General features: G+C 46.3%; 1 protein-coding gene across 1 annotated transcript in view; it reads right to left on the reverse strand.

Moving 5' to 3' along the window:
• Positions 1–939: 939 nt before the first annotated feature.
• Positions 940–22,597, reverse strand: part of LCK (LCK proto-oncogene, Src family tyrosine kinase) — a 47,449-nt gene continuing 25,791 nt past the window's right edge. Inside the window, exons 9-13 of the mRNA XM_060258517.1 lie at positions 21,362–21,541; positions 14,024–14,100; positions 13,225–13,378; positions 6,371–6,502; positions 940–1,338 (exon numbers count right to left, since the gene is read on the reverse strand). Coding sequence (XP_060114500.1) covers positions 1,136–1,338; positions 6,371–6,502; positions 13,225–13,378; positions 14,024–14,100; positions 21,362–21,541 — 746 coding nt within the window. The 3' untranslated portion in view covers positions 940–1,135. The remainder of the gene's footprint in view (positions 1,339–6,370; positions 6,503–13,224; positions 13,379–14,023; positions 14,101–21,361; positions 21,542–22,597) is intronic.

Genomic DNA, 22,597 nt, shown 5'->3' on the forward strand with positions numbered 1-22,597 from the left:
CTCAGGCAGAGATTTTTCACATCTCCTATCACCTCATCCTTTTCACTAGGGATGCTGGGGATTGAACTTGGGACCTTTGGCATACCAAGCAGATGCTGCACCACTGAGCCACAATTGCTCCCTTAGAAAGAGAGAAATTACCAAGTTGTTTTTTTAAAAAAAAAACCCTAGGAACTACCAAGTTCACAGCACAAACCTAAGCACAGACACACAACCCGTGATCTTTTCCCTGCTAGAGAAGATTTCGAAAGCAACTGCTTCTTGAACATCTTTGCTGGGTATTTACAGCACTGGGGTCTCACCCAGGATTCGCTACAGAGCTTGGTTTTGGTGGCCACTACCCAATGCTGGAATGTGTTGTGCGTTAGTCACTACACAAAGGACCTTCTCACAACTAAAAATGGTCATGATTCTCTTGGATTATTTATATTTATCCTTGTACATGGTGCTTTGCAGAGCAATGTAAGCAAAATGAAACCCAAAAAACAAAGGTAGGGCTCTGCCCCAAGAAGCTTACAATCTAAGAAAGTGCTGCATCTAGGATTATAGGGTGGGTACGCCCATTATTGATGGAGGCTGGAGATATGCTGGAATTACAACTGAATTCCAGATTACATAGCTCAGTTCACCTGGAAAAAAATGGTTGCCTTGCAGGGTGGCATTATGTATGTGTGGCATTATACCCTGCTGAGGTCCCTCCCCTCATCAAACCTTGTCCTCCCCAGGCTCTGACTCCAAATCTCCAGGAATTCCCCAACCTGGTCACTCTCTCTATGATACCCCCAAGCTGCTGTTCCCCATGGAGCTTGGTGGGGCCAGGAAGCTGCCCCTAGGTGGCTTTGTCCAAATGCATTTAAACATTTTACAGATGAAGCATTGATTAAGACAATGAGGGCCAGGCTTGCTTGGAGCCAAGCTTAGCCCCGGGGCCATGGTAATAGAGGGAATAATAATCTCCCAGATGTATCCACAGCCTTCCCCACAGAATGGGGGCTTAATGGGAAAGCCTTTCAAGTCTCAGAGGGCATAGCGTCCAACTGCACTGAGCCTTTCCAGGCTGTGCCAGTGCAAAATGTCTTAAGAAGGGTTTGGCGTGCTTGGAGATTTGGTCAGGGTTATATGTCTGGCACTGCAGTCACACCTGCTGCTCATACTGTCCCTCCGTGGCAGTGAAAAAATCCTCCAGGACAGCTTTCAGGTATTCAAAGGTGGGCCTCTGCTCTGGGCTGTCCTTCCAGCACTGCAGCATCAGTTTATACAGCTCATCGGGGCAGTTGTCAGGTGGGGGCATGCGGTAGCCACGCTCCAAATTCTGGATGACTTCTGGATTGGACATTCCTGTGGGTCACAATACAAAGCATGGAGTCAGAAAAGGCTGGGAATGCACAAAGATATACAGACTGCAGATGGGGGTGTTCCCCCAAGCATCTTTGGGTCCTCTTAAAGGTCCAAGGCACACCTCAGGATTCTTTAATTAATCCAAACAGGAAAGCATGCAGAACAGTTTTATTAGGACTAACTAGAACCACAACACAGTTATCTAGCTTTCAGGTTACACAGAACTCTTCCTGAAGCCCAATGGAAGTAAAAACGGAAGTTGAAGACATGAATAGAAGCTGCACAAGTTTGTAATATGTTCACACTTAGGGCCTTTCCATATTATTTTTTTGTCGGTTCCAGTACCATACTGCTGCAGTTTACTCTCCCCCCCTCCACCGATTTCTGCACTCATTTTTATGGCTTTAGTTTTCAATTGTGTGGGTTTTGGTGTGCTTTTTTCTAGTTCTCTTGAGAATGCTTTTACCTCAATCATTTTCTGGAAGCTGATTTTGAGCCACCTTTCCCCCCAGGCATAATGTTTCTGTCTCTTTTCTTTGTGCTTGGCACTCCCATCCACCTTCAGTCCATTTTTTAATATTTGGACTGTGGTCATCATCAAACCACTCCTTCTCCTCCCACTCTCTGAAGAAAAGTGGTTTTGTTTTTCTTTTTTTCTTTAAAAAAATATAAGCCTTGTAGCAATATAGTGCTATAAATGTGCACCAAAAATTAAGTTTAACAGGTTCTCTGAATTCCCAGCTTTCTTTTCTTTCTTTTTTTAAGTCAGTCTCCAGTCCTTTCCCTTGAGGAGATATGCCTTTTTCCTTATATCTCCATGGAAGGAACTAGAGTAAATTCTCTAAGATGAGGAGGCATATGAAGAGGAAACTGAAAGGAAAGGTAAATACAGTCAAAACCCTTGGGGAAGCTTGGAGGCTATTTAAAGCTACAATCCTAGCAGCTCAGATAAAATATATACCACAAGTTAGGAAAGGCACAAACAGGTATAAGAAAAGGCCTGCATGGTTAACAAACAAATTAATGGAAGCTGTAAAAGGTAAGAAGGACTCCTTTAAGCGGTAGAAAACCAGTCCAAGTGAGACTAATAAAAGGGAACACAGGCTGTGGCAAATCAAATGCAAGACTGTGATCAGGCAGGCAAAAAGGGACTATGAGGAACATATTGCAAAAAACATAAAGACCAACAATAAAAATTTCTTCAAATATATTAGAAGCAGGAAACCAGCCAGGGAGGCAGTGGGGCCCTTGGATGACCGAGGGGTCAAAGGATTACTGAAGGAGGATAGGGAAATGGCTGAGAAGCTGAATGCATTTTTTGACTCTGTCTTCACTGTGAAAGATGAGAAGTGTTTGCCCACTCCAGAACCACTAATTTTGGAAGGGGTGTTGAAAGACCTGAGTCAGATTGAGGTGACAAAAGAGGAGGTCCTACAACTGATAGACGAATTAAAAACTAATAAGTCACCGGGTCCGGATGGCACACATCCAAGAGTTCTGAAAGAACTCAAAGTTGAACTTGTGGATCTTCTGACAAAAATCTGTAATCTTTCATTGAAATCTGCCTCCGTTCCTGAGGACTGGAAAGTAGCAAATGTCACCCCCATCTTTAAAAAGGGTTCCAGAGGAGAGCCAGGAAATTACAGGCCAGTCAGTCTGATTTCAATACTGGGAAAGTTGGTAGAAACCATTATCAGGGACAGAATGAGTAGGCACATTGATGAACACGGGTTATTGAGGAAGACTCAGCATGGGTTCTGTAAGGGAAGATCTTGCCTCACTAACCTTGCCTCACTAAAGGGAAGATCTTGCCTCACTTTGAGGGGGTGAACAAGCATGTGGACAAAGGAGATCCAATAGATGTTGTTTACCTTGACTTCCAGAAAGCTTTTGATAAAGTTCCTCATCAAAAGCTTCTTAGAAAGCTTGAGAGTCATGGAGTGAAAGGACAGGTCCTCTTGTAGATCAAAAACTGGCTGATTAATATGAAGCAGAGAGTGAGTATAAATGGGCAGTCTTCGCAGTGGAGGACAGTAAGCAGAGGGGTGCCGCAGGGTTCAGTACTGGGTCCCATGCTCTTTAACTTGTTCATAAATGATTTGGAGTTGGGAGTGAGCAGTGAAGTGGCCAAGTTTGCAGATGACACTAAATTGTTCAGGGTGGTGAGAACCAGAGAGGATTGTGAGGCACTCCAAAGGGATCTGTTGAGGCTGGGTGAGTGGGCGTCAACGTGGCAGATGAGGTTCAATGTGGCCAAGTGTAAAGTAATACACATTGGGGCCATGAATCCCAGCTACAAATACAAGTTGATGGGGTGTGAACTGACAGAGAGATCTTGGAGTCGTGGTAGATAACTCACTGAAAATGTCAAGACAGTGTGCGATTGCAATAAAGAAGGCCAACGCCATGCTGGGAATTATTAGGAAGGGAATTGATAACAAATCAGCCAGTATCATAATGCCCCTGTATAAATCGATGGTGCAGTCTCATTTGGAGTACTGTGTGCAGTTCAGGTCACCGCACCTCAAAAAGGATATTATAGCATTGGAGAAAGCCCAGCAAAGGGCAACTAGAATGATTAAAGGGTTGGAACACTTTCCCTATGAAGAAAGGTTGAAACACTTGGGACCCTTTAGCTTGGAGAAATGTCGCCTGCGGGGTGACATGATAGAGGTTTACAAGATAATGCATGGGATGGAAAAAGTAGAGAAAGAAGTACTTTTCTCCCTTTCTCACAATACAAGAACTCGTGGGCATTCGATGAAATTGCTGAGCAGTCAGGTTAAAACGGATAAAAGGAAGTACTTCTTCACCCAAAGGGTGATTAACATGTGGAATTCACTGCCACAGGAGGTAGTGGCGACTACAAGCATAGCCAGCTTCAAGAGGGGATTGGATAAAAATATGGAGCAGAGGTCCATCAGTAGCTATTAGCCACAGTGTGTGTGTGTGTGTGTGTGTGTATAAATATAATATTGTTTTTGGCCACTGTGTGACACTGGATGGGCCATTGGCCTGATCCAACATGGCTTCTCTTATGTTCTTAGAGACTTCATTTAAAGAAAATGGAAGCTGGGAATCCTGAGAACCCCCTAAACCTATCATTACAATGGTAGAGTGATATAAAAATATTTCAGTGCCAATTTTAAAAGAAACCCTGCCATGGTATCAATACATCAGTATAAGGATGTACAAAAGATGAAAAGGGGCAGGGGGTGCTGTGATGCCACCAATGACAACAGTGTATTTCCTAGAAAATCCTGATCAAATTAAGGTACATGTGGAAGAAAATGAACTGTTAAAATGCAGAGGAAGGCCAGATGTGCAGAAGAACCTTGCTCAAACCAATTCCAATGCTTGTGGATTGACTGTCAAGAAAATCATAAAACACATATGTGGACAAGCCCTTAATCTGGTAACTCAGGAGAATCTTGGCAAACTAACACGGTTAATTTGTACCTGGACACTACTGAATCCCACAGTGCATCTGGTATTCTGGGGAACGGAATTTCTGGATCAGAAGGGCTGGCTTCCATGCAGGCTTAAGCCTGGGTTGCCAGCTCTGGGTTGGGAAATACCTGCAGAATTGAGGCATGGACTCTCGGGAGGGCAGGGTTTGCAGCAGGGAGGAGCCTCAATGGGGTATAATGCCATAAAGCCTACCTTCCAAAGCAGGCAGGAAGTTTCCAGGAAAACTGATCTTGCTTGCCTGCAGAACCACTGTAATAGTGGGAGATCTCTAGATGCCACCTGAAGGCTGGCAACCCTGCTTAAACCCCAACACTGTATCCAGGAAATTGATCTGATTGCAGATCCAGATTCACAGTGGAACAGGATGAGCATACTGGGGAATATGTGTTCCATTGCTGAATAACAGCAGGAAAACAGGTGCTTACAAAAAATATGCTATTTAAGGCTGCAACCCTAAACTCCCCTGAATAAATGGGACTTACATTTGAGTAGTTTAAGATTTATGGTGATCCTATGAATTATTGACCTCCATAATGCCCTACCATTAACACCCTCGCCCAGATCTTGCAAGCTGAAGGTCATGGCTTCCTTTTTCGAGCCAACCCATCTCGTTTTGGGTTGCCCGCTTTTCCTGCTGCCTTCAACTTTTCCTAACATTATTGGTTTTTCTAATGCGTCTTGTCTTCTTATTATGTAACCAAAATACAATAGCCTCAGATTAGTCATTTTAGCTTCAAGGGAGAGTTCAGGCTTGATTTGATTTAGAATCCACTTGTCTTTTTGACTTCTAAGTAGAGTGGGCCAGAATATCACTGAGGTCATGGGATCCTCTTTCCTGTAAAAAACACACTTCATTTGGCTCAACAATGCAGTCCCCTGCAGATTTATGCCACTCTAAATCCACCAAAATCAATGGGGTTTAGGCAGAAGTAGCTTTATTTAGGATTACATTGCAACTCTGGTCAAAGGAGATGCAAAGGACTTTTCTGCTTGGCTAAGCTTTCTGGAGTTATGGACAATGTGGAAGGCTGGTTTGTGTGATTTTTTTACAGTGATATTTTAACGGATCTGATTTATGGTTGATCATTTTTGTATGCCAATAGGTTTTTAAGCTTGGCAGAAGATAAATCCAATAAATAAATGCATTTTGAGGGGAGCTAGATTCGAGTACAGCAGCATTTTAGATACCAACAAGGTTTTGGGGGTGTGAGTTTTCAAGAGTCAAAGCTCCTTTTGTCAGCTTTGACTCTCAAAAGCTGATACCCCAAAAATCTTTTTTGTCTCTACTGGGCTTGACTCTAGCTGTTCCACTGCGGACCAACACAGGCAGCATCCTAAAGCTACATATTTTTAGAATTTATAAGAAGACATTATAACAGCTATAGTAGCAGCAACAGCGGTAATAATATTAGTAATGGTAGTGGTAATAATAAATTAGTACAGAGATTATGAAATATCAAAATGCAGACCAGGAAAGGGTTGTTTTAAAAAAAATAGCAATGATGCAGGGCTTTCCTATAAGAGGGAAAATGACTGTATATTGCTGCTGAAAAATTTTGACCTGGATAAGGAATCCGGCCGTAGGTAATGATCTCCGTAAGCAGAATCCCGAATGACCAAACATCTGATTTTATGGTGAATGTCCCATAATTAATGGCCTCTGGGGCTGTCCATTTAATTGGGAACTTTGCTCCTGGAATATACAACAGAAGGATCAATGTTAGGTTGACAACATGGGCAGACGTTTGCTTCTTTGTGCTGTTTCTGCTGCCTTGACTTGCATTGGCCACAAGAAGGGGCTCTATCTCCATCTGATGTCAAAAGACCTTACAAAGCAAGCCCACTTCCTTGTCCTGAGCAAATGCACACTTTGCACATTATGAACCTTCCTAATGAAGTCTGCATACATGTGAAAGAAATGGTGATTCCTATGTTTGAAAAATTTAGTAAACATATTCAGGAAATAGAGGATAAAAATACAAATGTCTCTGAGCATGACAGAGAGGCCATGAACATGGCCCTCACTAAGACCCTCTGATCCACTTAGTATATCTGTCAAAGCAGCGCACAAGAGTTTAGGTATATGTGCCTGTCCAGGGCTTTTTTGGTAGAAAAAGCCCAGCCAGAACTCATTTGCATATTAGGCCACACACATCTGACGTCACCATTATTTCACAGCAGGAACTCATTTGCATATTAGGCCACACCCTCTGGTGCCAAGCCGGCCGGAACTGTGTTCCTGTGCGTTCCTGCTTCAAAAAAAGCCCTGTGCTTGTCTATAAAGCACAACAGGATGCTGTGTTCTGTCTCATGTGGGCAATCTCCAAAGTTGTTGATTCCAACGTGCCTTCCTATCACACTGGGCAAGATCCTTGGGAATAAAACTGCCATAGAGCTCAACCCTTGCAAGGTCTTTATATATATCACAGGGGTCCCTGTTTTCTTTCTACCTGATTTCCCATGTATTTTCCTTGTCTTAGCTGCCCATAGCCACTATCCCTCCCCCTGGGATTTTTCAAAAGGTAATTTATTTATTTTATTTATATCCCACCCTCCCCGCCGAAGGCAGGCTCAGGGCAGCTCACAGGTTAGGGTCAAAAAAATGACCAAACAAGATAAAACATCAATAAGACATAAGACATAAAAACAATTTTAAAATATCAGATAAAAACAATATAACAATAGATACTAGTACAATGATTCATGATGCAGTTAAATTTTGATGGTAGCAGAATTACTGGATAGTCAATATTAGATGTTCCGAAGGGACTCCAAATCGCCATAGCGTGGTAGGAAATCCAGAATGATGTTAAGTTCCGGATGCTAGATTGCTGTGTGTTATGATGTTATAATGATTGATCAGCTGAAATCTACTGGATCTCAGCATACAGTTGTTATTTTAAAACTAAGTCTCTAGCCCTTTTCTTTGTGGAATTAAAAGGGAAAATGTGAAGCATCTTTCCCTTTATAACTGTGACAAAAATTGCCAGAGACATACTTTATTAAAAATGAGAGCTGAGAACTAGTGGGTTGTATCATTATAATGTTAAAAGTTGTAAAAACAATGAAATTGCTGAACTGTCAGGTTAGGACAAATAAAAGGAAGTACTTCTTCACCCAAAGGGTGATTAATGCATGGAATTAACTGCCACAGGAGGTGGTGGTGGCTATAAGCACAGACAGCTTCAAGAAGGGCTTGGATAAATATATGGAGCAGAGGTCCATCAGTGGCTATTAAAAAGGTAAAGGTAGTCCCCTGTGCAAGCACCAGTCATTTTCGACTCTGGGGTGACATTGATTTCACATTTTCACAGCAGACTTTCTACAGGGTGGTTTGCCATTGCCTTCCCCAGTCATCTACACTTTCCCCTCAGCAAGCAGTGGCTATTAGCCACAGCGTATTGATGGAACTCTCTGCCTAGGGCAGTGATGCTCTGTATTCTTGGTGCTTGGGTGGGTGGCAGGGGGGGCAGTGGGAGGACTTCTAGTGTCCTGGCCCCACTGATGGACCTTCTGAAGGCACCTGGTTTTTTTGGCCACTGTGTGACACAGAGTGTTGGACTGGATGGGCCATTGGCCTGATCCAACAGGGCTTCTCTTATGTTCTTATGTGACACAGAGTGTTGGACTGGATGGGCCATTGGCCTGATCCAACATGGCTTCTCTTATGTTCTTATGTTCTCACTGTAGTAATCTAGCAATTACCAATATTTTATAAAAGCCTGGGGATAAAGCCCTCCACTGGGGATGAATAGCAACAATGGAGGGGGTGGGGCTGGAGCAAGGAAAACAGCATAATGTAGACAGGACTTGCAAAAATGTACTGCTTACAATCCACATAGTGTCCAAAGACACTTTATTTTTCCAAAACTATTGTACCAAACCAGCTTTGGGAAAGATTACAGTTGGTAGACTGCAACTGCACATGGTGATGATTCCCAGGGCTTTTTTTGAGCAAGGACGCAGTTCCAGCTGACTTGGTGTCAGGGGTGTGGCCTAATATGCAAATGAGTTTCTGCTGGGCTTTTGCTACATAACAGCCCTGTGTGGAACAATGGTGATGTCAGGGGGTGTGGCCTAACATGCAAATGAGTTCCTGCTGTGTTATGGTTAATTAAAATCTTAATTAAAATAGTGATGGTTGCCACACATTGCGGTGATGACTTCCATAAGTTGATTATGGACATTAGTATTAAAAACTGCTTCAATATTTATAAGACCCAACACTCCAGAAGCAGGGTGTTGCCTTCTGTTTAAAAAGAAGCATATTTTTCTATTTTCTCCACTCCACTGAAAACAGAAACAGAAATCATTAAAGTAACATAGTTCAGGAATATCATTTCAAGACTGTTTTGCCCTTTGGACTATCCACAATTGTGATCCTTCCGCCCACCGTTACTGAACTGGGGTGGGGAGGAAATAGCCAGGCAGTTCCAAGAAAGGGAGTGGGCTTCCTGTGTTCCCATCATGCACTGTAATGCGCAAAATTTTCTCCTGCAGCTCCAACTCAAAACCACAGGCCCCCTCATACACAGTGTGCACAAAGCATTTTTTCACACTTCTCCCCTCAAGCATACAAAGTGGCCTCCTGTGGGCTTCAGCTTCCTCCAGTATGTGAGGCTGTTGTGTCAAGCAAGAGCCAAACGAGAGAAACAAAGGCTGTCTCTGAGATGGTGGTGGAGAGATCCAGGTTGCCAACTCCAAGTTGGGAAATACCTGGAGATTTGGGAAATTGAGCCTGAGAAGGGTGGGGTTTGGTGAGGCAAGCAACTTTAACTGGGTATAATGCCAGAGTCCAGTGCTAGGGTTGCCAGCCTCCAGCTGGGGTCTGGAGATCTCTCGCTTTTACAACTGATCTTCAGCTGGCAGAGATCAGCCCCCCTGGAGAAAATGGCTGCTTTGAAGGGTGGACTTGATGGCATTTTGCCATTCTGAGGCCCCTCCCATCCCCAAACCCCACCTGGATCCACCTCTAAAGTCTCCAGGCATTTTCCAACACAGACCTGGCAACCCTAGGAATAGGCTCCCACAAGAGGTAAAAATGGTTCTTACGTTGTAGGGTTGCCACCATCCTTGTGCAGCCTGAAGATCTCCTTACAACTGATAACAGAGATCAGTTCCCCTGCTTTGGAAGGTGGACGGTATGGCATTGTGCCATGCCGAGGCCCCTCCCTTCCTCAAACCCTGCCCCCTTCCAGATCCACCTCCAAAGACTCCAGGTATTTTCCAACACAGACCTGACAACCCTAGACTCCACCTTCCATCCAAAGTAGCCATTTTTTCCAAATGAACTGATCTCTGTCACTCTGAGATCAGTTGTAATCCCAGGAGATTTCCAGCCACCACCTGGAGGTTGGTAACCCTAGGAAAGATGCTCATGTAAATTCTCTAACCTGGAAAACCGGGAAAGTTTCCCTCCCCAATATATCAGAGAGCTGGGACCCAGCTGCCAGTTCTTGTGCCAAGACAGGCTCCACTGTATGCAAGCACACCTTTCCCTATGCTTCTCTTGTAAATAATTTCCCAAAATGTACTAGCTTAGTGTTGGTTATTATAGTTGCCAGCAGGCCTGAAGAAAAGTGTCTTGCTCCTTTAAGAGAGGCTGACTGTGGAAACGGGCAGGGTATGGAAAATAAAAAAAAAAAAATTAAAATCCAGTGGCTCCTTAAAAACTATTATCACAACATTTATTTCAAGATGAGCTTTTGTGACTCACAGCTCACTTCCTCATATATGCAGGAAATAAATACTCACTTAGGGTTGCCAGCTAAGTTCCAAATTAAGAAATTCCAGGGACTTTGGGTATGGAGCTTGAGGACAGCAAGGTTTAGGAATGGGGTGGGGGGACTTCAGTAGGATATAATGCCCTGGAGTCCACCCTCCAAAACAGTCATTTTCTCCAGGGGAGGCTAAGCAGGGTCAATTCTTGAATAAAGGACTGCCAACTCCAGTTTGGGAAATACCTGGAGGACAGGCTGCACACCTGACCTTGCATTACCTACCCTACCCTGCTACTTTTCCACTTTTCCTTTGATGTTCACTCTTTCAGTGCAGCAAAACTGACAAAAGGGGAGGAAAAGGGCTGCCTGATTCACTTTTACTTTTTGCACAGGCAGAAAGTTGATGTTTTCCCAACAGCCACCTTTGCTGGTGGGAAGGAAAGTGGAAGACAGGGGGATGGGGGTACTCTGGGCAACACTTCCCCCAGCAGTCAGCTTTTCCTTGCAAGCAACTTACTGCCCTTCCCAGGGCTTCGTTCCCTGTTCCCAGCAGTTGATTTGCCAAAGTCTGGGCATACTGCCAGAGCTGCCCTACAGCCTCTCCCTCACTACTTGATTAGAGTCAATACCTGAAGAAGGGGAGGGAAATGTTAAATACTGAGTTTGATGCATTATTGTTCAAACAGGAACATGCTTTATTGTAACTACATAACGAGACAACATGGCGGGGCTGCAACCTCACTTATATGCACACACACACACCCATACCCAGGGCTTTTTTTGTAGCAGAAACTCTTTTGCATGTTAGGTCTCACCCCCCTAATGTAGCCAATCCTCCAAGAGGTTACGAGGCTCTTCTTGCAGGGCATATTGTAAGCTCTTGGGGGATTGGCTACATCGAGGGGGGGGGTTGTTCTAACATGCAAAGGAGTTCCTGCTACAAAAAAAGGCCTGCTCATACCAAATCACAGCAGTCAAGCTTTGCGCCAGAACTGCTCATTGGTTCCCGTTTAGAGTCCAGAACTCAGAATGTACCCCAGGGTCTCCAGCGTTCCCGCTGTAGCCTGAGTGCACAAAAGCTTCCTGCCAAACATAAAGTCCAGTACATAACAGCATGGTATAGCCCAATCTTGTCAGATCTCAGAGGTGAAGCAGGGTCAGTACTCGGATGGAGGTCAGCCAAGGAAGGCTCTGCAGAGAAAGGCACTTGCAAGCCACCTCTGCTTCTTTCTCCCCTTGAAAGCCCCTTCCTGGTGTCGCCATGAGTCAGCTGTGACTTGATGGCACTTTACACACACACTCATGAAGAAAGAAGCTTTGACTCTTGAAGGCTTATCCAGGGCTTTTTTTTTGTAGCAGGAACTTCTTTGCATATTATGCCACACACCCCTGATGTAGCCAATCTTCCAAGAGCTTACAGGGCTGTTATTACAAGGCCTACTGTAAGCACTTGGAGGATTGGCTACATCAAGGGATGTGGCCTAATATGCAAATTAGTTTCTGCTTTTTTAAAAAAAAAGTCCTGCTTATGCCCTGGAAATCTTGTTTGTCTTTAAGGCACTATTGGAGTTGAATCTTGTTCTTCAGCATGGCTATTTACCTGAAGCTATTACTAGACCTTCACTCTTGTAAGAAATGGCTTTAGTTTTACGGTGAGCAGACTAGGGAATATATGGTGGATGCACAAGCAGCCACCCTTCACAGAGCCAGACAAGTAGTCTGTCGGGGTCAGTATTGCCTACTCTGACTGGCAGCCGCTCTCCAAGGTGTCAGACTGAAGTCTTTCACATAACCAACTCTGTCTGATCCTTTTAACTGGAGATGCTGGGGACTGAACCTGGGACCTTCCTTGCATAAAGCAGATGCTGTGCCACTGAGCCACAGGGTTACCAACCCTGGGCTACCTGTGAAGTTATTGGAGCTATGGAGGTGGGACATGGGAAGGACAGGGTTTGGGAAAGATAGGAATGTCAATGGCCTCCACCCTCCAAAGCAGCCATTTTATCCAGGGAAACTGATCTGTGTAATCTGGAAATCAGTTATAATCCTAGGAGATTTCTAGGAGGCTGGTAACCCTATGACCTGACACAGAAGAGGGCTAACAGTACTAGGATGCTAACCCCTCAGATTGTGGGAGTTTGTTGTGAGTGTCTGTACTATTCCTAGCATAACTAATAAAAATTAGGCAGATGGACAAGGAAAGAAAAACACTTGTGCTAGCACATTTTGTTATAGATTCATTTGGGTGGTGTTCTATGAGGCAGTTTCTCAGTGAGGGTGCTGCTGATGTAACTTAGGGTTCCCAATTCCCAGTTGGAAGTAGGGGATCCCCTGGTTTGGAGGCCCTCCCCCTGTTTCAGGATTATTAGAAAGCATGGGGGGTTGAATGTCTGCTGGGCACTCCATAGGGTATAATGGAGAATCAATTTGTGGGTATCTGGGGCTCTGGGGGGCTGTGTTTTGAGGTAGAGCCACCAAATTTTCAGCATAGCATCTTGTTCCTCTCCTGAAAAAAACCCCAGGTTTCAAAAAGATTGGACCATGGGGATCAATTTTATGAGTCCCAAAGGAAGATGCCCCCCATCCTCCATTATTGGAGGATACCAGTCAGCATTCCTTGGCTAGGCCAGCTGACCTCCATTCCTCTGCATCTCACAAAAAGGCCTTGAGGAAATGATAAGGGAAGATGACCCACCCTCTTGAGCAGTATACTCATCATCTTCTATTAGACGGGCCAAGCCAAAATCGGCAATCTTGCAGCAAAGAGTCTCGGAAACAAGAATGTTGGCTGCTCGCAGGTCACGGTGGATATAATTCTTCTTCTCCAGGAAAGCCATTCCTTCAGCTACCTTTTTTGGGGAAGAGGATGGACTTGTTATTGCATCAGGGTGCAGAAGGCCAAAATAAACTTGGTAAGGTTGCCAAATCCAGCTTGAGAGATTCCTGGAGAATAGTAACTTGCCACTGGGCTTTTTTAATAGCATGAACTCCTTTGCATATTAGACTACACCTCCCTGATGTAGCTAATCCTCAAAGATCTTACAGGGCTCTTCTTACAGGCCTTCTGTAAGCTCTTTAAGGATTGGCTACATCAGGGGGGGGGTATAGCCTAATATGCAAAAGAAGTTCCTGTTACAAAAAAAGCCCTGACTCTCCCTACCATTCCCCCCCCCCCCGAAAAAAAAATTATCCTTAGAGTTGCCATCTCTGGGTTGGGAAATGCCTGGAGATTTTTTGGGTGGAACCTGAAGAGGTAGGGATTTGTGGAGGGGCAGATGCTTAGTGGGATATAATACCTTAGAGTCCACCCTGCAAAGCAGCCATTCCCCCCAAGCAAGCTGCTCTCTGTCCCCTGGTGTTCAGTTCTAATTCCTAGACATTTCCAGGTCCCACCTGGAAGCTGGCAACCCTAATTCCCTATCACCATGTTCTCTCCTGCTGTCTTGCTAGGTTTTGTTCCCTCCTAACTCATAACCCCTACCCCCATTTCATACCTGTGCTGTCATATCCAGGAGTTTATAAATCGTTAGCTGGAGTCCTTCTTCACCCTTGAGAAAGTCTACCAAGTTTCCTGCCAGGAAAGAAAAAACATATGTCATTGCTGTCAATTTGCAACTGAATCATGGTGACCCCAACAAGGAGCTTTCAAGGCAACCGAGAAGAGGAGGCAGTTTGCCATTGCCTTCCCCTGCAGAGTATTCCTTGGTAGTCTCCCATTATACCCCCTGCTTAGTTTCCAAGATCTGATGAGATCAGGCTATATCCTGCTATCTTCCCTCCTCAAGAAGGAAAAAAGCCACTGATCAGAACATGCAAAGTATTAGCAAGAAGGGGCAACAGCACCCGCTGCAAATGACTTTTGCATGCCATTCAAAGTGGCTTAATGCGAGGTCAATAAATGATCAGAATCCACTGGGAAGTTCTACTGTGCCAGCCCCACTGTAATTAATAGGAGCTGCATAGGCCATGGGTGGATTGTGATCCATGTTAATCTGTGGGAGGTTGCCATTAAATCAAGTGATCAACCTCCAGGTGGAGCATGGAGATTTCCCAGAATTACAACTCTTAGATCAGTTCCCTTGGAGAAAATAGATGCTTTGGAGGGTGGACACTATGGCATTATACCCTGTTGAGGTCCCTCCCAAAACACTGACATCCTTAGACTCCACACCCAAATCTCCAGGAATTTTCCAACAAGGAGTTGCCGTGGATGACCTCCAACGGCATCTGGATCGGGGCGGCTCGGCGGTGCTGATGTTGTTGGACCTGTCAGCTGCGTTCGACACGGTCAACCATCGGTTACTGACCTGCCGCCTCGCCGACTCGGGGATTCAGGGGTTGGCTTTACAGTGGCTTTCCTCTTTCCTCGAAGGTCGGGGACAAAGGGTCGCGATTGGGGGTGAGCTATCCCAGAGGCGAACGCTTGATTGCGGAGTGCCTCAGGGGGTGGTTCTCTCCCCGATGTTATTCAACATCTACATGCGACCCCTTGCCCAGATTGCTCGAAGGTATGGGCTGGGTTGTCACCAATATGCTGATGACACCCAGCTCTATCTACTTATGGACGGCCGACCAGCCTCCGCCCCAGAAAATCTAGACCGGGCATTACAGGAAGTGGCTGGGTGGCTCAGACTGAGCGGGCTGAGGCTAAATCCAGCGAAGACAGAGGTCCTTTGCTTGGGTCGTCAGGGCCTGGGGAGGGAAATCCCCCTACCAGCTTTTGAGGGTGCGCCGCTGATAGCGGCGGACAAGGTCAAAAGCCTGGGGGTACTATTGGAGTCCTCCTTATCGATGGAGGCTCAGATAGCAGCCACTGCCAAGTCCGCATTTTTTCATCTTAGGCGGGCAAGGCAGTTGGCCCCCTTCCTGGAACGTGACGATCTAGCAACAGTGATCCATGCCACGGTCACCTTGAGGTTGGACTACTGCGATGCTCTCTACATGGGGCTGCCTTTGTGCCGAACCCGAAAGCTGCAGCTAGTGCACAATGCCGCAGCCCAGCTGCTGTTAGGGCTCCCAAGAAGGGAGCACATCCGGCCGGGGCTCCGGGACCTGCACTGGCTGCCAATAGCTTACCGAGTCTGGTACAAGGTGCTGGTTATTACCTTTAAAGCCCTATATGGCCTAGGACCTGCCTACCTGAAGGACTGTCTCTCCCCGCATGTTCCCCAGAGAGTACTGAGATCAGGAACACAAAATCTCCTAGTTATCCCCGGGCCAAAGGAAGCCCGCTTAAAATCGACAAGGGACCGGGCCTTTTCTATTATGGCCCCCTCCTGGTGGAACCAACTGCCGGAAGAGGTGAGGGCCCTGCGGGACTTAGCCCAGTTCCGCAGGGCCTGTAAGACAACCCTCTTCCGGCTGGCCTATGACTAGCTGGTACAAGAAACTGAGTGTAGCTATACTGGACGTCCGCTGCCCCAATGTTTTAAATGTTTTAATGTCTTCAGTGGTTTAATACTTAAATCTAAATGTTTTATCTTTAACTTCTGTTTATGTTATATTCTTGTGTTGTAAGCCGCCCTGAGCCACTTGTTGGGAAGGGCGGGATAGAAGTCATAAAATAAAATAAATAAAAATAAAAAATAAACCATATATTTTTAATCTTCATCTCACATACTAAAACAGCCCACTCTGTTCTCCCTTTGGCTAGAATATCTAGTGTTGCTGGATTACTAAGTAACACATATCAGCAACCGACTGATCAGTGCCTATGCCACCACCAACCATAAGGGACACAATTCCTCCTTTCCCCCTCTTGTAAAATTATCAATTTTAAAAAGATTTATGAAGTTTTTTCCTCCAAGGCAAACACTTCCTTATTAATGTGGACAGGGAAATGGGGTGGGTGGGGAGCTAGAGAGTTCTATTGTTTCTTAAAAAATTACCATCTGTGCAGTTGAAAAAAATGCTTAATTCCCCTGTTCATGACCCGCCCACCAGGCAGGTATGGAAACAGACCAAAAATAACCCAAGTTTTGGCAAGAGGACAAACTTTTGCATGCCTGGCCATGTGGGATTCATAACCAGGCTCCTGGAATGTGGCTGCAAACTCTCAAAGGAAGGAACACAGCCCTATTCCCGTTGTTCACTCCACTGTGGGGCATGTGATCCTTGATTTCCACAAATATTAAGGCTAGCTCCACTGGGTTACAAGATTGGGCACTGGCTGAGCTCCCAAGATTGGCAAAGGGCCTGCCACTCCAGCCAGGTCACCATTCTCACATTATTGCATCCAAAAGGTCAGAAGCCTTGCTTCTTGATTTGCATGCCCTGCCTCTTCCAGGTTAAGGGCGCCACTGAGGGTACCTTGTCCATGGTCTGAACCAGCATGGGCAGAAGGCTCTGCCCAGCTCATTCCCTGCTTCAGCACTGGGATATATCAAGGACTTTTCCACCTCTCCCCTGCCGTCACCTCAGCTGCATACTCTAGGTGCACAAGACGATGACCTCAACTGACTTAGCTCAGGCCCAGGACTTAGGGTTGCCAACCTCCAGGTGGGGCCTAGAGATCTCAGCTGACTCCAAAGGTCAGTCCCCCCTGGAGGCTGCTTGGAAGTTGGAAGGGTAAATTCTATGGCATGATACTTGCTGAGGTCCCTCCCCTCCCCAGACTCCATCTCCCCAGACTCCACCTCCCCAATATTTCTCAACCCAGAACTGGCAACCTTTAAAAGGGTCTCCCTTATTGCTCGTGAGATCTAGCCAAGGCATTAGAGCCCTGCTGCAGCTTGCCTATGGTGTGTCTGAGAAAGGGGATCCAGCGCTCAAGCCTCTCCTCCCCACTTTGAGAGGAAGGAAACCCCTCCCAAATCCTCTGGCTATTCTTGTATCCCTGGCAGGCGACTCTGATTGCAGCTGTGCCATGACAGCCTTTAATTTCCTTCTTTCCCCATTCCTCTTTCCCCTCCACCTCCTTCTTTCAGATTCTGTAAAAGAGGGTCTTGACCTCCATTATCTAGAACAGAGGTAGACAAATTGCAGCCCAGGGACTGCATCCTGCCCATGGGAGTTTTTCCTCCAGCCCTGAAGCTATTTGATGGCAGCATCAATTATCAGCACCGCACTCCTAATGCATGCTTCTAAAAACTTTTTAAATGAAAGGAGGTGCAAGGACAGAATAGGAGAAAGGCCCACATGTGGGTCTCTGCCTATTTCAGAGGGCTTTATAAGGGATGGTCTTCCTGTAACTTGTGCTTGGAAACAATTCAGGAACCCTCAGAACCAGGCAGAAACCCTGACATGATCCTTGGTCCAAAAGAACTGTGTATGTCTCCTGATTCAGAGAGCAGGAGAGAAGCAGAGGAAATGGGCAGCAATAAAAGCTGAATGAGACAGCTTGTCACATGAAAAGAGGTTACTATCTTTCACCTGCATGCTGATGGCCAGCAAACAGTTTCTAAAGGTTGTTGAGGACACTAATGGGGTTTAATGCCATTAAGTCCACCCTCCAAATCAGCCATTTGCTCTAGGGTAGGGGTCCCTAGGCTTTTTGAGCTTGGAGGTAACTTTGGAATTCTGACACAATGGGGTGTGTGCAACCGCAAAATAGCTGCTGGAGGAGGCAAAGCCTGCCACAAAATGGCTGCTGCAGCTTACCTTCAGTCACATAGTGAGGATCCTTGTGCTCTGCTGGCAGCTTCTGCCAAGCTAACATTTTAAAAAATCTGCACAGTCAACCAAATCTCCAATGGCCAATCAGAAGCCTTGCTGGGCAAGAGCCCCACCTGGCCCCAGACACCTCCTAAGAACACTTGGTGAGCAGTGAGCACAAGGAACAGTGTTTGTGGGTGCCATGGCAACGACCAGCAGTATGTTGGGGACCCCTGTTTTAGGGAAACTGATTTCTGTAATCTGGAGATGAGTCTTAATTCCAGGAGCTCTCCCAGCTAGGACTGCAAATCCCCAGTTGGAGTAGGGGATCCCCAGGTTTGCCCACCCCCCGCTTCAGGGTCCCCATAGGGTATGATGGAGAATCGATCTCTGGCAGTCTGGGGGTGCTGTTTTTTGAGGTAGAGGCACCAAATTTTCAGCATCTGGTGCCTTTCCTCAACCTCCACTGCCAGTTTTTAAAAGATTGGACCAGTGGGTCCTTTCCTATCAGCCCTCAAAAAATGTGCCCCCATCCTCCATTATTTCCAATGGAGGGAAGGCATTTAAAACACGGTCCATTTAAATGTGATGCCCAGAACTCCCTTTGGAGTTCAATTGTGCTTATCACAGCTAGGGATGTGCAAAAAAAAAAAAATTCGGTTTTACACGGATTCGGAAGTATATGGGGGGGGGGGGGATTCGGAATCCCCGTATACTCCTGAATACCGCATTCGGAATAGCCACATATACGGTAGATGTGCGGCTATTACCAAATATACGGCCCTATTATACCCTATGGGCCATTGAAATCAATGGCAAATAGGGTATATTTGAAGCTGCATGGAGGGGAGGGGGTTTGAGGGAGAGCCCCCAAATTTGCAGGGGACCTGCAGGGGACTCTCCCCTCCAACCCCCCCAAGTCCCAAAAAGATTGAGCCAGGGGATCCCATTCCAGGGGCACCCAAAGAGGGTGCCCCTATTCCATCATTATACCCCATAGGCCATTGAAATCAATGGCAACATAGGGCATAATTAGAGGCTACTGGGGGGCAGGGGGTTTGAGGGAGAGCCCCCAAATTTGCAGGGGACCTGCAGGGGACTCTCTCCTCCAAACCCCCAAGTCCCAAAAAGATTGGGCCAGGGGGTCCCTGTCTTTGGGCTCCCCAAAAGGCCCATTGCCAACAATGATGTGGAAAGCCCAATTAGCCACTTCCTCACTGTAATTGTCGTGGGAAAAGTGGCTCTGGGGAGCAGGGGGTTTTGAGGAGAGCCCCCCAAACTGCTGTGCAGCTTCAGGGCACTGTCCCACACAAAACCCACAAGGCCAAAAAAAATTGGACCAGGGGGTCCAATTCCTGGGGCACCCAAAGCCAAACCTAACCACATCAGAGAATCTCTATAGGACCCAAATGCACTACATCCCTCTATCTACTCTATGAACCCTGCAGGCCTGGAAGCAATATAAACCCAGTTGCCAACGTCACTGCCATACAAAACACAATCTGCTCAAGGTCTGCTCTGCAGACCTGGCTGCAGCAAACCCAGATGCCAGCTCTCCAGCCCTGCCCCAAACAACACGGGGAGAGCTGGCCAACCACAACAAGCCTGCTGGTTCTGGGTCTCTCACCCAGGTGCCAGCTTCCCTGCCACAGAACACACAATCTACAGATGCCAGCTCTCCAGCCCTGCCCCAAACAACACGGGGAGAGCTGGCCAACCACAACAAGCCTGCTGGTTCTGGGTCTCTCACCCAGGTGCCAGCTTCCCTGCCACAGAACACACAATCTACAGATGCCAGCTCTCCAGCCCTGCCCCAAACAACACGGAGAGAGCTGGCCAACCACAACAAGCCTGCTGGTTCTGGGTCTCTCACCCAGGTGCCAGCTTCCCTGCCACAGAACACATAATCTACTCTATAAAAACAAGAAAGTGTCCCAGCCCACACACACCCTCGCCAACCCCCACACCAACCAGAGGTAATTTAAAAAAACCAAAACAAAACCAGCAGAATCACAAAAGTGTTTAAAAAGTGGCCTTTTCACCAACAAGAAAGCTCAGGCCAAATCAGTCAACAACACCCCCCCCCCTAAAACCAGAACCAGGAAAAGGGGGACAAAAGTGGCCTTTTAAACAATGGAAATTAGGCCAAACAGCACCCCCCCCAAGAACCCGAAGAGAAGAGTAACAGCAGCAGCACAACACAGCAGCAACAAATCAAACACTGAATACTTTTAAAACAGTAAAAAAATTAACTTTTAACAATACAGGAACTTTGCCAACCCCTCCCCCCCCAAAAAAACCCCTTCACCCTAACCCCAAGAAATCCAAGCCACCCAAATCAGGAGAAGTAAAAGGACACTGCACTTTTAAAAGTCCTCTCACTAAATTAAGATATGGGCAAATTGGCAAACCCCACCCCACCCCAGGCCCCCTCCCCAAGCAGAAACCCCTAACCCCCTAACCCCAAATAAGCTACCCCACCACCACCACCACCCAAATCTGGATAAGTAAAGGGACTCTAAGTCTTAAAAAGTCCTTTTACCAACAATAAATAAAAACAAGAACCCCAAGACTGTCTTACCTTGTCTTCTCTAGTCCAGGGAAGTCTGGTAAGGCTGAGTGAGAGAGCAGCAGGCAGCAGCTGAAGCCAAGGGCCAGCCAGCAGCAGCACAATCTCTCACACACAGCAGCAATGGAGGAGTCCAGCCAGGAAGGAAGACTCCTTTAAAAGCCCTGCAAAGCATGCATTTGCAATGCATTTTGTAAATGCATGCTTTGGATTGGCTGCTGGGGCTCCTCTTCCCCCTCCCCCCCTCCCTGATCCCAGGGAGGCTATGGGAGAGGCGGGAAAAGGCAACTAAAGGCGGGAAAGTAGGCAAGCAGCTCCTTTGAGGCTGCAGAAGCTACTTTCCCGCCTTTTGAATTGACAGCTGTATACTTCCGAATAGCCATTCGTAAGTATACGGCGAGCCGTATTCGGCTGCCGTATAATGGGCGCCTATGGGGATCAGCTGCAGCCTATTCCGTATACAGCCGAATCAGTGGTGATTCAGCTGTAAATACAGTTCGGCCGAACCAAATGCACATCCCTAATCACAACCTGGCTTCTGACTCCACCCCCACCACTACATAAAACATCCAAGAATGTCAGAAGGTCAAAAATGTGCTGGATTCTGCAGCCCAGGTGAATCCTGCCTCTACAGAAAGCCCCACCCAGAGCGTGAAGTTTATCCTCTCACCTTTTTCCATGTACTCCGTTATGATGTACACAGGCTTTTGTGTTACCACAGCATAAAGCCTCACCAGTCGCTGATGCCGCAACTTCTTCATCAGATTGGCTTCGGCAAGGAAAGCCTCGGGGGACATGCTGCCTTGCTTCAGGCTCTTGACAGCAACTTTGGTGTGACCCTTATAGAAACCTACAGAGGAACAGAATAAAGTGCTGAGTCCAAGAAACCTTATCTGTCTACCCTAGTGCATTTCTATCTCATCTGCCATCCAAAGAGCTTAGGGCATGGTTCTCCCTTCCATAGTTTACCTTCACAACAATAACCCTGTAAAGTAGGTTATGCCAAGAAAGAATTAGTAACTTTCCTGGCAGACTGGGGGTTTGAAATTGGACCTTCCAGATCCTAGTTCAGTGCTCCAACCACTACAAAACAATGCATCTCTAATCCTGTCAATGTCTTTCTTTAGATTCCATGGCTGAACATGTCCATACAAAGCACTTGTAATTCACTGGCTCCTAGGCCAGGTCTCACATGCCTTCTGAGAGGCAATGTCTCCTAGTGATTCAGGTGTCAGATTAGGATCTGAAAGCCACAGACCAAATCTTCACTCTGCCATGGAAGTTTGCTAGTGACTATGGACTAGTACACACTCCCAACCTAACCTATTGTCAGAACTTGTAACTTTTGCTTTATGTGCCTTAGCCAAACTGACTCCATGCTGTACCTTAGTAATAACATAGAGTGCCTAACCACTGCAATTAACCCTGGCCCCTGTGCTATGCCAAATATTTAGGGCAGTAGGGCGGACGACAGATAGTCTCTGCTTAACATCCACAGGTGCCCTTTGAAGACAGGCCGTTTGGCCTTCACAACAGGGGGGCATCCTCCTTTCTGATAACGGAGTCTGGGAAGAAGAAATGCTGGTTTGAAACCGTGTGAATGATTGCTTTATTGTGCTTTACTGATGGCATAAAATGTAACCAACTGCCAGGAGTTGTCATTACTGTTATTTAGTCGCTCTAGTACTGTAGTTCTTCAATAAAGATCCTAACTTGTAACAAGTATTGGACTCGTCTGAAGTTCGTCCAAGTTCTGACATTATAACAGTAATCTTTATATTGGACTTATCTGTACTGGCAACCTGGCCCGATGGCGGCAAAGGCTCCAGACGACGGAGAGCCCAACATCCCACCCGACGAGGAACCTCTCGACCCGAAGGTAACCGGGGCAAGAAGGAAACTTAAA

The sequence above is a fragment of the Heteronotia binoei genome, chromosome 17 (assembly GCF_032191835.1).
Source record: "Heteronotia binoei isolate CCM8104 ecotype False Entrance Well chromosome 17, APGP_CSIRO_Hbin_v1, whole genome shotgun sequence".
Lineage (NCBI taxonomy): Eukaryota > Metazoa > Chordata > Lepidosauria > Squamata > Gekkonidae > Heteronotia > Heteronotia binoei.